Source organism: Geospiza fortis, unplaced genomic scaffold, assembly GCF_000277835.1.
Source record: "Geospiza fortis unplaced genomic scaffold, GeoFor_1.0 scaffold264, whole genome shotgun sequence".
Classification (NCBI taxonomy): domain Eukaryota; kingdom Metazoa; phylum Chordata; class Aves; order Passeriformes; family Thraupidae; genus Geospiza; species Geospiza fortis.
In genome coordinates, this window is record NW_005054332.1 from 645,214 (window position 1) to 661,784 (window position 16,571).

Below are 16,571 nucleotides of genomic sequence, written 5' to 3' on the forward strand. Positions count from 1 at the left end.
CTGCTGAATCTAGAAATCAAATAACACAACAACTTTGTCTTGCAGTTGCAGTATCTATGAAAATCTATGTTTTAGAAAACTGAAACATGGTTTTGGCATCCATTTCAGATGAAAATAGAAAGGAATTCCCTACAGGAATACATAGCAAAAGTGAAATTGCAGATGCCGCTGTTTCAATCAGAACACTGGGATTGTTTTCCACAGGGCAGGTTAAACCATTAAAAACTCAAGGCAGAGTTTCAGGGTTTGTTTTAGCTAAAGGCAGTGCTGCTGGGGTTGGGGGCAGCCTATCCTGCTCCTTCCCCACTGTGACTGCTCAGATGGCAGTCACAGGGATCAGCCGCCAGCCTCACTGAACAGAGAGGCTGATGCTGATGTGGAGGAAGTGAGATGAGGCTGAGAGATGAGATGGGTGCTGTGAAAGCAAGCTCCTAATTTTATTCTCTTCCAAATAATATTTCTGGCTTTGTTTATTTGGATTTGTTTATGGCCTGCCATGAGGCACATGGGATTCCACACAAACACTGCTTGTCTCCTGCACACTCTCGCTGTGGAGCAGTGCCCTTAAAGTATACACCGCACAAAAGCCTCTTCCCTTTATTTGCAAGTGCTTTACAGCAAGAACATCATCACTAGGAAATAAAAAGATGAACACTGCTTCATCCAACAGTGTTTTACCAATTTCAGCTGGTATGACACTGCTCCACTAAGTGCTCCACTCTCAGGGGAACACACTACATATCAAAGAATTCTAATTTGTTACAGTCAGTAGCTTGATTTAAAAAGATTTTCTAACTCTCTGTTCCCTCACAGTGTGCTTTTAATGTAAGTGCTATACATTTTTAAATGTACTCTTCCCCTCTGCCACCTCTGTCTTTGCCTTTGTTTTCCCAATTCTTTCTGCATAGTAAATTACATGTTATATTGTAGGATGATTCAAACTAATATGGACATCAAAATCCATTAATACCTGAATGTTTAATTTTATAAAAATTGCCATATTTCTTGTAAATTTTCAGGTAGATACAAGCCCCCAAATGCAGAAAGACACTGACAGATGATTATTCTTTAAAAGAAGAATTGGTCTGTCATTTTACATGGTAAGAAGCTCCATTTTTCTCCTTAGCTGTGAAATTAAATAATTGGTATTTACAAGGTGGGTACAACACCAATTTATTCTTTCAACAATAATCACTGTATTTTCCTTCTTTTTAATTTCTGAAATAGAGTAAATGTTGAAGTTTCTGGAAATAAACACAAAATATACTATTTCAGGATAAAAGAAAGTTTGAATCACTACAGTTTCTGATCCACTGCTTTAAAAGACCTGAAGAAAGATCAGAAATTGTACTACATTCAGGCTCCCACACTCAGGAAGCAAATTCCAAAGGCAAGGCCTTTTTCTTGAAAATACCCTGCAACTAAAATACCAGACATTTCAGTCAGCATTGTTGGCTCCAACTGCTCAAATGACCTCAAATAAATGTGTGATATAGTAAAGGAGAGGTGTTTTCTTGTATAACCATCTAATATTTTAATAGACCAAAGGCTAGCAGGATTTTGTGTGAGCACAGATAAAAGCTGGTTTGAATAATTGTAGCTGCTGTCTCAAAACTGGGATAATACCTCATTGCCATTTTCAGTCACACTTTAAAAGTCTTCAGTGAATTGTTTTGGAAACCAGGGATTATCCCATGTATCTATTCCATACCATTTATAGGAAAAATGTATAAAACTTCCTAAAATGCATCTTAAAAATGTTTTTCAAGAAGACTGTTGAAACTAACTCTGATGTTCGAAACAAATGCCATGTACAAAAATAATAAAAAGTCATGCCCATGAGGACCTTCATGGAGAGCTGAAGTTTATGAAAGGAAGCCAATATTTTTTAGTTTGGTGAAGAGAGTGGTCTCAGCAGATACAGCCAGAGACAAACAGCAAAGCAAATGGTTGCAAAATCATGAGCACAGAACCCTCCTCACCTGATGCCAGCTGTGCTCTAGGAAAATGGAATTCCCTCCACATTTTTTTTTGCAATTAAAAAGGTTAGCAGTAGAAACAATCAGAAAACCCCACATAAATATTATTCATCACCAATTTCTGTTCTTAGCAGAAAGAATCCTCCTGCCTGGAATTTACTGAGGCAAATGGGAACAGTATTTCTTCCTCCATTAACTAGACATCCCAAGGAAGTGAAACACTTTCTCTGAAACATGGCCCAAGCCACAGCTCTTCTGGCAGCAGTGAGTAACAACTTTGCTGGTGGAGCTTGTAGTCCAAATACAGTCAAAATCCAAGCTCCTTTGTAGTATCTTACAAAGAAAGGGGAAGAATTCCTAAAAGAGTCGTGAGAGTAACCCCAACTGCTGTAACTCAGATCATTTAACAGCCAGCTATGATAATCTCCTCAGTAAATTAATGTGGTTTGTCAAGCCAAACAAACTACAAAATAAGAAAGCTGTGACTGTGCCATGAAGATTTGCTAACCATGAACATCCATTTCAAAAACATTCTGAAACTCAGATGAAACCAGCTTATTATCGCCTTTATTGGTGCTTTCAGAAGAGGAAAAAAAGGCCCACCAGCACCGCAGAAAAGTGCGAATGAGGAGCAACTGATGTCTGACGCGTCTTTAGAGAGACAGTGAAATTAATTTATCGTAGAGCCATTTAAGGCAACTGAAGAGCAAAGATTAGCCTAAAAGGTTTCATGTCCAGAAGTACTGAATACTGCTGCCAGTTCTAAAGGAATGCTACCAGCACAGAGCCCTGTTCTCCTTTATCAGCAAACTCTGTGCCACACTGGGATACACTACATGGGCAGTACATGCTGAAGTCTGGAGAAGAAATATGACTCTATAAGGTATTTGTTGAGATAAAACTAAACCATTATATAGTTACTATTATTCTATGATTCTGTGGTGTGATTATGACTATATAATTAGACTGTCTGCCTAACAGCACTTTACTACAAGTTTATGACTCAAAAGCTCTGTTACACTGCTTTCCTCAGGAATAAGTTCTGTTAAAGTTCACTGAGAACTTCAATAAGCAATTCAAAGTTTTAATAAGAAAAGTATTACTGGCATTACATTAATATTTCACAGCCATTTACATAAAGCATAAGAGCTATCCATCTGTTATCACAAGACAAAATATATACAGAACTGTGCCACGAAAAAAGAGAAAGACCTACAGCTGAAGTCCAACATAAATAAACATAATCAATTTCCCAAGCTGACAGTGCATTGTAAATTATTTACAACATATAAATAGGTGAAACCCTACTCCAGGTCCATTGAAAAAAACCAAAATGGCATCAGAGAAGAAAAATGGCACAGCATAGCTTTCTATTACCCACACTACAACTGAATGAATGAAATGCAAGAGGAGATGTGCCAAGTTACTTGATACTTGCTAGTCAGCTTAATCAGATACTCTCAATTTCCTGCAGGATGGATAACAAACACTGTTCTGCTGCTTACTGCACACCACGTCTACTGAAATATTTTCTGAGGCAGAATGATCCCTAAAGCCATCTAATAACACAAGGAGTCTGGAACCACGCAACCCGACATAATGTAAGAGAAGTAGGTTTAAATAATAATAATTAATTAAAAGATCTTGTACATAGGTAACTGAGATAGTAAATTATAAGGTTATGATGACAGATACCCAAGTTTCTGACTATCCTTTATTGTAACCCTACCATGTAAAAACCCAAAACCCAACTTCGTGCTCTTCACTGCCCTTATTTTAAAAAACCATCCTAATACTTCAGAAGAGTTTAAAAAGCAACACACTTAAAACAAAATTTTTAAAAACTATTTGTCCGAGGTTTTCTCTCAATATCAGAAAGATTTTGAGAGAAGATTTTATATTCAACAAACTGAAATAATTAAGAACAGAATTCATCTTTTAATGACATGCATTTGCGCGAAGAAAGGTTAATAAAGGATGAGCAAGATTATTGCCATGAATAACAAGGATTTAATTTTAGAAATTCTGCAGTGCTTGCATGTTATTGAAAATAGTTTTAACCCTTTCATTGTTCAGGAAGGTATATATGTATGAGGTATTACTTACTTGCACAGCAAGCTGACTGAAAATCTTATCTTGTACCTCATTATCGTCAATAACACAGTATTAATTTTCTGCCTAACTATATTCATTTTTTCTGCCTAATTTTATTCATATATTGGCACTGATATGCATTTTATTAATCATCTCAGTTGCTTCATCCAGCTAAATTTTTCATCCATTAGAGATGCATATTTCTAGGGAAAACTAGAAAGATTTTCTCTTTCATTTTACATCTTTAATGGGGATACACAGAATAAAATAACAGGGACAGCGAGGAATGTGAAAACCAAGAGACCATGAAAGCCAAGCCACCTCCCTCCCAGGTTTACTCCTAACTGAAATTCTTTAGCCCCTGCCCAAGTTACACTGAAAATGAGGAAAAACCAGATAGCCATTTTTCTCTCCTTTCAAAAAGCTGATGACATACAATATAGGAAAAAATATATAGTAAAAAAAAAAAGCCAAACAAAACAATCATTGTGACTTTCCTTGCAATAGCTGATAGTTAGGCTTTGCTAGGTCACAGCTATCAGCCATGTGAATTCCCCATTTTCATTGCCTTCATTAATAAACTGTTTTCAAAAGAAGAAAAAAAGACACTAGTATTCAGGTCTACTAAATAAAGTTAAGAAAAAACTTTATGTTTTTAACCTCAACATGACCTCTCAGGCCACTTCTGAAAACACTCAGAAATTCTTAGAAATCAATACTTTGAATCAAGAATTTTACCTCAAAGTAATATGAATTTTAAATAATTAACCCTTTTGTAATTTCTATCTCCTCTCTGTTCCATTTTTGGCACTAATTTTCTCACTGTTTCAAAATAAAGTCGGTTCAAAAGATGCATTTCTTAGCACTGCTTAGCTTCTTATTCATAAAGGAAAATTGCTCCACATTTTTTGTTATTTCCACGAATTTCTACCTTTCTACAGTCTCATGTTTCCCTAAAATTCCTATAAATTGGAAAAAAAGGCTTGTAAAAAAAAGGAAAAAATAATAATTTTTTTTAAAGGAAAGTTTTCTTATTAAAAATCTCAAAATATTTTTAGTAAAGACATTAATGATTGGTACCTACTATCTCCTGTTACACTTCTAAAGACAATTTGGATAATTTTGGAAAGGTCCTAATAAAAGAAGAGCACTCTTTGTCTCAAGTAATTTTGTCCAATTTTCCTTCCATAGCATCCAATGTATTTTTAAAAAGAGCGTGATTAGTTTAATTTTGCACAATTACACAAACACAAAAATTTGCACTTACAGTATCTAATATATCAGAAAAACTTAGAGATCCTAAATGTTCTAAATTGCTAGATAAATTCTTTCCGTAGTCACACTCCTCCCACAAAAATCATTTGTTTTGTGTCTGGTTGCCTCCAACTCTCCTCTTCTTCCTTCCCCCTGGCCTCAGAGTCCCTCTGTGCTATGCCCAGGATCCAAGCAAAGGGGAAGTCCAAGGGCCAGGTGTGTTATTTTACTAGGCAAGCTGGAGCCAGACCTCTTGCAACAGAAAATACCCAACCTGAAGACATGGGAATACAGTTGCTTCCCTCGTCATCCCAGGAACACGCTGTACAGAAACCACAGTCCCATGACTCAGAGCACATCTCAACCAAGAAGCTCTGAGATGATCCTCTCTCTCCACTGAGCTCAGGGAACTTGAAACTACATTCCTAACTGCTTCTTGGCATTTCCTTGTCCCTATGCAAACTGAAGTCCATCCAATCCAATTGTGCCCTGCTCTCTTTCACTGTCCTTTTGATTTTTCGTGCAGTCTCTGCTTTTCATCCCACCCTGCATTAGAATAGGATTTTGCCTACTTTCTCCTCTACACCGAGTGCCCACTATTCTGTTGCTGCTCAAAGGCAAAATGTGAATACCAGGAAAATTTTAAAAAATAGCATTCAAGGAAATGGTGATACTCTCTTTTTGATCTTGACAGCAGTAGTGAGAGAGAGGACAGACAACTTCACTGAGAGGACATTAGTATAATACTTCCTGTCATACCATGAAAGTTATAAGTTTCCTTTGTTTTATAAATATTAATGTATTAACAGTGGAATTTTCAGTATTAGAATCATGATTTGAGAAAGCGCTATTCACAATTAACTTACTACCTATGTACTTCCTGATTCCAGAAGGACAGCACACCAAAATCAAAATGCTTCCCACAGAAAAAAACTGAAAAAAGCCTAAAAACGGCCATACTGCTTTCTGTGGCATTCTTTGGATGCATGTTCAGTGATCCAGTTAATTAGTAGCATTGAGTTTGAGCTCTATCTTTTAAAAGCTAAGAATGAAAGTAGTATCTTACCTTGTATCTCTAATGAGAGGTGCACTTCCCAGTTTAAAGCAGATCTTTTCCCCACCACAAGATGTTTGCCTTAAAGAAAAGCTTTCTGCCAGATCAAACCCTGTAAAATAGAACACAATACAATACAATTATAATGGAATTCAAATACTGTAAGTAAAAAATAATTTTAGCATACTTGAATACAAGCATATTAGCATTTCTAGAATATAGACTGACAAGATATTTTGAAAAGTAGAACTTGAAGTCAGAAAAACTTTCAATATTTATTTTATTAGAACTATTCATGTGAAATTCACTTGGTAGATGACTTTAAAACCTGAAAAATGAATTGGCTAGTTTTTTTATCATCTGAATTGATAACAATGCAGGATGATTGGAAAAAAACATGGAAATTGGCGTGGCTGCTGAACTTGAACCAATATTTTTGGGGAAAAACATATTCTGGGATGCTACCACCTTCCTGGGAGCAGCAGCAGCTTTTGGTGCTTGGGGATGGCATTCTGTCCTAACCTTTCAATTTTAAAGCCAGCTTCAGTCAGATTATAATTACATCCAGCAATCATTAGCAGCTAATTAATACAGATATCCATATTAGCTTAGTCATTTACCTGATACACCACGACTGTCTCTGTTGATTTGTTTGAGATGACGGGAAACAGTTTTCATTAAAGGACACACAGCACCTTCAAGAGAACACAGTTTAGTATCTATGGTAAAATGGTATCAAACTAACAGGAATTGAACAAACTACCATGGCAGTTATGGTAATATTGACAGAAATGTTTATTTTTGTTGCTTTTGGATATGAAAAGCAGCAATAAACCAAGTTACAAAATCTAAACAAGAGCAAATTTTATACTACACTTCCAATAATATAAACAGATAGAATTTGTATTGCCTTTTAATTCAGCTGCCTGTGGTTAAAGTTCATATAAACAATATAGCCAGAAGAAAACCATTAAATTCTTACCATGATGTTCCCATTTATAACACTCTATAAAGCAGTAATATCTGTTCCAAGTTCTTATTGTATTTCTCACTATATTACTAGAAAATATTTCCCCCATTCATGAATATGAAACAATACTGTATTTTGGGGAAAAAAGGACAAAAATTAAGTAGGGGAGTAGTCTGGACCAAAGTATTTTGGTAAGCAAACAGAATATTCTAAAATTTGGAACACTGTAAACTGAGGTTAAATCTAACTGAACCCTTAGATAAGACGCTGTATTATTAATATGCAATATTAATTATTATCACTTCTTACTTGCACTAAGTCCTTTATGCTCTTTTTTAATAGATATACAAGAATGTCCACTTTTAAGAAGGAAATACAGGAAAATGTCACTTTTGTGCAGGGGTCTGAAATAAGGCTTGCTATTTAACAAGTTTTGCAAATAGCCCTGCTAAATTCTAAAAAAAACCTAGTAAATCAAAGATGACAAGTTATGATATTTGGCCTGTCAGTTTATCAAGCACAGAGCTTTGTGAGCTGATGAAACTGAAAAGATGTCCCAGGTGTATCTGAAGATGCTGAGCAGTGAAGGTCAAGGCACTTTCTGAACCATTAGTTCAATGAAAAAAGTAAGGAATGTCCTACCATTAACCTGGAAATCATCTATATTTGAATGTTTCATGAGAGCATCCAGATCAAACATTGGTATTAAAAATAGCTATATTTGTAATCTTAAAGCCTGTGAAATTTGTCATTCTGTATGAATGAATTTTTCATTCATAACTTCTGTAGTTATGTAGAAAGCATATTATCCTTCAAAACTCTTAAACACTATTAAATATATTTCAGAATTTGATCTCAATTAAGAATGGCTAATTGGAAATAACTAGTAAAAGTGAAAATATTATCATATAATACAGACATAAAGACACACCCTGATAATATGGTTAATGAAAACTATGTCAACTATTTAAAGAACAGACTGGGTGAAACGCTTTTTTTTTGTAAGATTCATTAAGCTCCATGTGCTTCACATGTAAAATTAGAGTTACAACTAACAACTGACTACTACAGGTAACATCACAGATAAATTAATTTACTTCTAAGGCTCTCAGAGAATAAATTTTTTCTTTCTCTCATATAGATCCATAAATACATGGATATGCATGTTTTTCCCTGTACAGATAGAGTTTCATGATAAATGAGATGAAATATATGCATGAAAAATTCTGTAAATTCCCATTCCCCGGAAAAGACACCAAACTGTAAAGAATATTCATGTTGAAAACTCTGAAGTGAAATCTTTCATCATTCTTGGTTAGCAGGAAGTTTTCTACAGTGAGAAAAGCATTTGCTGGAATTACACAGTAACATAGCAATTTCGATACACCAGTTGCTATATACACACATGGGACAGAAACAGGCTCACCTTAGATACCCTTTAGTTTACAAACCTCAGCTTTCAATCAAATACAGATTATTAAACCATAGAATTCTATGCACAGCCACTCTAAACCAATGAATGCTGTTAGGGTACATTTATATAACTATAGCTCTAAGAAATAAGCTGACATAAAGGAAGCCATTTATGGCTGAAGTCACAAAAGAATGTCAGACATACATGGACATATGTTTTTTTCTTAAATCTACAGGTTTCCTAAGGGCCTTTTTCAAAAATTTTCAATAAATTTCAAGGTAGATTCTCTTTTTGGTTAAATCCTTGGCAGTACTTATAAGAGCAGGCAAAGAGTATTTATTGCTGATTTTACCCTAAACTGATGTAAGCTTTAGAGAACTTGGGACACAAGTGTGCTTTTTTGTTTTTTTCCCAGCTATAACTTACTTGAGTGTTGAGCAGTGGAAGACTAGAAAGTTTGAGCCTATTCCCCACAGCCACTTTCTTCCAAATAAAGACTCAAGCCTTAATTTTTGTGCTATCCAGATGATAGCGATGATTCCTCACATGCCACAGACTGGACCGTGGACCTATTTTTATCAGTGGCACAACAGTCACAGCATAGACAGGCCATTTAAGTGTTGGTTATTTATTTGTATTTCACATCCCCAAAAGAACTGAAAGAGTTACAGTGAATCCTCTATTGCATGCTGCTGATGCACTCCTTTAGTTCAGTGCTATTCCTTCAACCAGAGAGTTAAGGCAAAACTCTCAAATAACAAGGCTAAACTCTCTCCATACTCAGACTGACAACTTTCATTACTATAGAGTGATGAAAATTCTTTCTGCAGTTACAGCTTATATAGTTCACCTCTTCCATGATTTTTAGACTGCTAGCAGATCCTTAAATTTTCTTCAGGCTGAGACAAAACAGGCAGTTTGCCCATTCAACATGTGGGCAGCTAAATGACAAGGTCTACATGAAGATATTCAGGAAAGAAAAAGAACAAGATAAACTCTTGCTGTTAATCCAGTGAGAAACTATGAATCTACCCAGCCTGTTAAAAAACATTATCATGAAATTCATGAAATAGTAAGATGAACAAGCTTACATTTATACACTAGATTGCCCTGCACATGATAAAACTGCATCTGTGTGGACTGAACTAAAAAATTCATATCAAACCAGAGATATCATAGGTCAAGTTAACGTATCTTTAAATTAATGATATCTTTACCTACCCATACAAAAAAGTTGGCCTGGATCTTTATAATCAATGAGTTCTAGCTATGAGCTTATTATATAAAATCAATCCAATAATCTTGAAAATATTAATTTATTCAGACCAAGCAGGTACATCACAGATCATTGTCTTCTCTCTCATTACTAAGACTAGTAAGAATTTTTTGTTTTTTTTTCTAATAGCATAATTAAAAAAAAACAAAAGGCATTGCTAGACATATCTGTTGCAACATGCGATGGCGTGTTCCAAATTCCTGAAATGATCAGGACACCTGTTGAAGCACACTGCAACTTCCATCTAGGCACCATGCTCAGCTTTCCATTCCATGCAAACGAGGACAGAAGAGACTGTGGTGTGTGCCTCAGTCTCCCTCTTACAGATATCTCTTGTGTGCACTTCCTGAGCGGGAACTGAAACTTCCAATGCGCAGTCTTGGCTTCTCCAGATTAGTGTAACCTGTAATGGCTAGATTCACATCACAAGTACCCATCTGCTACTTTATAACCAAACTTCACATTCAGGTGAAGTTTTTAGCTGCCATCTGCCACTGCTGACATACACACTGCAAAGGCACTGAAGCTTGCATCAGTAACCATGACCGCACCAGTGAATGTGGCCAAACAGCAAAGCCCAGCCGAATGAATACCCACATCCTGTGTCAACTCAAGCTGCAGGCAGAAACCCATATTACCCAAGATTTTTCTCATACTTCCCATACATGGATCAGGCTTCATAAACACACAGACACAGGTAACCTCTCCAGACCTAGCCACACGCTTGCAAATATCAGCAATGATATCCAGTAAGCCCACCTCAAACATATTCATAATGAAGATAAGCAGATCCAGCTGGCTTGCTTTCAAGGTCAAGAATTCAGATTTCTCACATATCTCTAGCCTCAAGTATACAGGCATGTGATTTTTTTATGTTCTGTTATTTTACTCTGTAAAGAAGATTGTATCACATTACAATGTATATGTTAATTAAGACAAGGGTGGGAAGAATGAAGGGAACGCGATACAGTAAAGAAGTCAACTTCAAGTCTGGTGACTATTTAGATGGTTATGAAGTAATGTAACAGCATTGGCAGGCAGAAATAAGAAATCCAAGAAACAGAGTTCAAGGATTAGGATACTCATACTAGGCCCCTGGGGAACTATATTCTCCCATGAAGAAGACTAAGTAGTGAAAAGCAGTACTTCATATTATTTGAGACAACCAGCACCACTCAGCTTCAACTTCTCAACTTCAACACACTCAACACACCTCTCAACTTCATCGAGACAACCAGCACCACTTCACCAAGGGCAAGTCTTGCATGACTAACTCAGCGGCCTTGCACAATGGAGTGACTGCATCAGTGGACAAGGGAAGAGCTACGGACGTCATCTGGATTTCTGCAAGGCCTTTGAAGAAGAGCTATGGATGTCATCTGGATTTCTGCAAGGCCTTTGACATGATCCCCACAATATCTCTGAATTGTAGAGGTTGGGACTTGCTGTGCGGACTGCTCAGAGAATGACAAGTTGGTTGGACAGTCACATCCAGAGGGGAGTGGTCAATTCCTCAGTCTCCAGATGGAAAACAGTAGCAAGTGGTGTCCCGTTTGGGATCAATGTTATTTAATTAATTAATGACAAAGATTAAGGGATTGAGTGCACCCTCAGCACATTTGCAGATGACACCAAGCTGAGTGATGCAGTTGACATGCCTGAAGGACAGGATGTCATCCAGAGGGACCAGGACAAGTTTGAGAATTGGGCTCATAGGAATCTTGTGAGGTTCAACAACCTCATGAGATGCTGCACCTGGGCAATGCTCAGTATCAAAACAGGCTGAGGGTTGAAGGAATTGAGAGCAGCCCTGACAAGAAGGCTTTGAGAATACTGATGGGTGAAAAGCTGGAGATGAGCTGACAATGTGCGCTCACATCCCAGAAAGCCAATCATACCCTGGGCTACATCTAAAGAGGCATGGCTAGCAGATCAAGAGAAGTGATTCTGCCTATCAGCTCTCATGAAAAACCCCCCACCCTGACTACTGCATCCAACTCCAGGGCCCCAGCACAAAAAAGACGTGGACCTGCTGGAACAGGTGCAAAGGAAGGCCACAAAAACGATCAGAGAGCTGGGGCATCTCTCCTGAGAACTAAGGTTTTCAGCCTGAGAAGGCTCCAGGGGAACCTTACTACATCCTTCTAGCCAGTGGGCCTGTAAGAAAGATGGGTACAGACTTGTCATCAGGACCTGCTGTGACAGGACAAGGGCTAATGGTTTTAAATAAAAGAAGTTAGATTTAGATTAGACTTGACAATAATGGTGGTGAAACACTGGAATAGGTTGCCCAGAGAGGTGGTAGATGGCCCATCCCTGGAAACATTCAAGGCCAGGTCAGATGGGGATATCAGGACTATGAAGACATTGTATATGAGAGATACTGTAGGGTCATTATATTGATTTGGAGAAGTATCTAGCTGTACTAAAACATTAAAACCAAAAAGCTGAACTGATTTGCATACTTGAAATCACTCACTGTATTTGGGCTAAAGTGCCTATCCAAAATCATGATCCGTAGCCAATACTTTTCACAGCATGTTCCATGTCAAAAGACAAGGAAAATTCACCATGCCTATTAGTCCCAGCACTCTGTTTATACTACATTTTTCATGGATTAGCAAGTGGCTTTAAAAAACTCTAATTGTAAAAGAAAGTTGAAAAAGAAGCAATGATCTGGGAATGAAACAGAATAGTAATATACTTAATATAAAACTGTCAAGAATGATCAAGTTAGAACTTCATGTGTCACTACAGAAAGAGCTAACGTCCACACTCAAATGCCAAATATTCCCAATAAGTTGACAACATGAAGAAAGTATGCTTGCAGTCAGATCAAAAATATGCCTCTGGAAAACTCCTGAACTCTCTCCCCTCAGATTTGCTATACCCCATCATGGGAAGTGAGTGCTTCCTTCTAATGAACACGAAGCATATCAAAACATGAGAACTGAAAGAAATCTTCTGTGTGAATCTAATGCTTACTGGCACCCTCAGAGCCTAAGGTGGACTGCTCCAAGAAGATCCAGCATACTCTCTCAGCCTCCAATGCTTTTTTCAATTCTGGTATTTATTCATTACAATATTGGTCCCATGAATAAGTCAAAGTATATTCAGCATGTCTGCTCAGAAGCCCAAATCAATCCTTCCCCTAACACACTTCCTTCTCTCACCACCCTCAAATTAATTCTAGTCTACACTTTTCCATGTATTTGAAGCCATTCCTTTAGATTCAAGTAGATTGGGTGAGAAATTTCAAGGTGTAAATATAATAATTTCAGATCCTACCTAAATGTGCTTTGCTGGAAAAGTTTCCATTTTAGCCCAGAGAAATAAATGCTATGTATATATTGTTGAAGGAAGAAAACCAAAAATACCTTCTAGGCAGGTATTGAAGGACAGATGCTGATTTAAAAGGAACTTGTACACGGGAGGGAACAAAGGCCCAAGAAAGAACAACTGAATACAAGACGGGAAAAAAACCCCAAACCTTTAGATATTACCCTCTCCATTAAGAAAGCAGATTTCAAATTTGTAACAGATTCACCTGCATACAAATTATAAAACTGGAGCAAGACAACTTCGCCACACAGAAGACTCAGTTCAGCTGAACAGAGGAGAGTAACAAAAGGTTGGCAGAAGGATCTGTACCACTTTTACCACTGCTCCACTTCTGGGTCCATCCTTTCCCAACTCCTGCTTTCTGGTCTATAACTCACATTTCTTTTTCAAATGGTAACCATTCCTGCAAACTCTACTGGAGTCTCTTTCCTCTTATCAAGTGAAGTTTATCTCTGGGCTTAACTCACACACCTGCTGTTGGCAGAGCTGCTCAAGCTGGCAGCTATCAGCTTGTTATTCCTTACCATCTGCCTGTACCTCCACAAACTGAAGAAGCCTCTTTCAAGTGCACACCCTCAGTTATTCACAGGAGAGGTTCAACCTCTCCTTTTCTTCCTAGCAGTTCAATTGGACCCATATTTGATATATTTGTGGCAATCAGGCTAAGGAAAACTGCAACTTCACCATGGGCTGCTTAGCTACAAACTTCTAACAGAATGTACCACACAGATCAGATACACTGTTTATTCGCAGTTCAGTGTATCTGCCACATCTTCTGTGGCTGGCCCAACTTTTACTAAGGCATCATTTCATTAGGGAAAAAAATATAAAAGAAAAGAGACAATGCTTCCTGGATTTTTGTTTTAACATTTTTCAGTCTATATCGCTAGCGAACCTTCTGTACCTGCACCATTTTAGCACTTTAAAAACTTCCCTTCTGCAACCCACTACCTAGCAATGACAGAATAAAACCTATTTATCTTCTTTCAGACAGAATGATTTCACAGCTATGATGTAGGCTTGCTCTCTCAGAGGGGTTAAGAATAATTCATCAGCAGAGCACTTAGCCTCACTGCCCTAAAAATATAAGGCGAAAAAGACTTTGACTTAAATTTTGGCTCTTCACAATGCATTATTATTACCTCAGAGCCCACACATTACACTTATTATTTATTCATTATTACTGTTTATATTTTCCAGGGGTAGTAAAAGGATTATTTTCCTAGTCATGGACTTTTAAATTTCTTGGGCCTGAGTTATAAATGAATTATTGAAATTCAAAGTTGTTGTTGTGTGTGTAGTTTCTATTATCTTTCATAAGATTTCTGGAAAGGAGCAATGTTACTAAGAGTTAATTTTATTTTTGAGAAAAAAACCCAAGTAATTTTAAATAGCAATAAACATGTTTTCGCTAATAATTGTAGAAAATTATAATAAGTTGAGTACTTGCTGAGGCTGAGTAATTCTAGAAAACTGATGTTCCATATTTGACAAGCACATATGATGAGTCTTTAAGACACAATTTGCCACATTCTGGAGAGTTAATGTAGAGTTTAAGTGAGAACACTAGATAACATGTGGAAAGTAAAAGAAAGAGGAAAACAGAGAAATATAAGAAAATGTGCAGAAGATGGGAAACAGCTTTTAAGTTATATAATATCTTTCTATTTCTTTCCCCTATCTTCTTAGGAAAAAAGGGTTTTTTTTCACTCTGTGTGAAATATATGACCCAGTTTAGGGATTAAGTATAGGTGCAGTTAACATGAGAATTAGACTGTTTAGGTCAATGTGATAACTGGTCTGCACTAATAAAGCCACGTGATTTTATTCACAAAAGTTTTGCAAACTGATTTATAATCTTGTTTTGTATGGTAGGAAAAGAAAAGTACAAAATGAAACTCCTAGGAACTACAATTACCTCCAAACATGAATCTTCCAAGCACAGGAAGCAGAAAGGCTGCTCTGGAACTGCTTCAAACTTAGTTGATTTCAGAAAAGAGATTAAAATAACCTTGTATAATTTTATTTGTTCATATTGTTTATTTTCTATGTGCTCTTGTTATTTGCTAAAAATTTGTCAGTACTGAGATTTATGCCTTTGGTCTGTGATGGACAAGAAAAATGGAAGTACCTGTGTGGTCACTGACAGCCAGAGAAGTAGAAACAGGAAGGAGGAAGACTGCCATACAAAGCCAAACTATGCAGGATCCAATGTACTTCATCTCCCCCTGGACACATGTGAACAAACAGCTACAAATCTGAAACAAAAAATAAGCATATTCAGAACAATCTCGTCTTATTCTTCTCACCTCATCTTGTCAGAATGCTGCAAACAAGAACTTAACTGTGAAGAGGAAGTTGTTAGTCATATACAAGTGTATAATTTATCTGTTTAAGGAGTTACAAAAAAGGTTTATGCCAGTTTGGAAATAAATGATAAATATACTCCTTTTTAGTTCTTTATTAATGAACGCAGAAGTAACACCTTAGAAATACTAACATGGAGATATTAATTGTAAAGGCACTGAATGTTCATTTCATTAGTAATTACTAATTTTCTTTTATATTTCTCCCCAAATTATTTTTCAATATTCAATATATTAGTTAAACTGTTTGGCGTCACAACACTTACAGTGACTGCTAAGGTAGTCCTCAAATGGAACAAAGGCAACATGCAATTGTTTAACCACAAATGCAGTATTTCTCCACCTTGCAAAGTGCCTAGAGCTGCCTATACTGAATTTCTAGTTTAAATCTCACAAAAGTACAGGCTTCAACGACACAAACCAGTACTGTCATTGGAGGACAAAAGCTTTTTTCTAAGCCAACTGCGATGTATAAATACACATGAATTTAATGAAACACAGAAAATATCAAATATTTTTCTAATCACATCTTCTGTAAGAAAAGGAAATCACATACCTAAGATGCAATTGTTATAATTATTTTCGCAAGGCACCTTATTTATCATGAAAGCTATTCTGTCATATACTGACAGCAACTACATCGTGATTAACTTTTCTAGCCTTCCCACCAGCAGCAAAGCGAATATATGTTCAAATGAATTATCATTTAATTTCCTGCACCTGCTTTACAAGCAGGCATCGGGAATTCAGAAGAGCTGCCGCTCCGGAGGTCTGCTTTTCTCGAGGGCTCTGATCACCAACACCGCCACACCTCGCTGCCGC

The 16,571-nt window shown here is 36.9% G+C and overlaps 1 protein-coding gene across 1 annotated transcript in view; it reads right to left on the reverse strand.

Moving 5' to 3' along the window:
• Nucleotides 1-16,571, reverse strand: part of COL19A1 (collagen type XIX alpha 1 chain) — a 170,211-nt gene that overhangs the window by 152,586 nt on the left and 1,054 nt on the right. Inside the window, exons 2-4 of the mRNA XM_031057604.1 lie at nt 15,515-15,641; nt 7,002-7,076; nt 6,394-6,493 (exon numbers count right to left, since the gene is read on the reverse strand). Of these exons, the coding sequence (XP_030913464.1) occupies nt 6,394-6,493; nt 7,002-7,076; nt 15,515-15,605 (266 nt within the window). The 5' untranslated portion in view covers nt 15,606-15,641. The remainder of the gene's footprint in view (nt 1-6,393; nt 6,494-7,001; nt 7,077-15,514; nt 15,642-16,571) is intronic.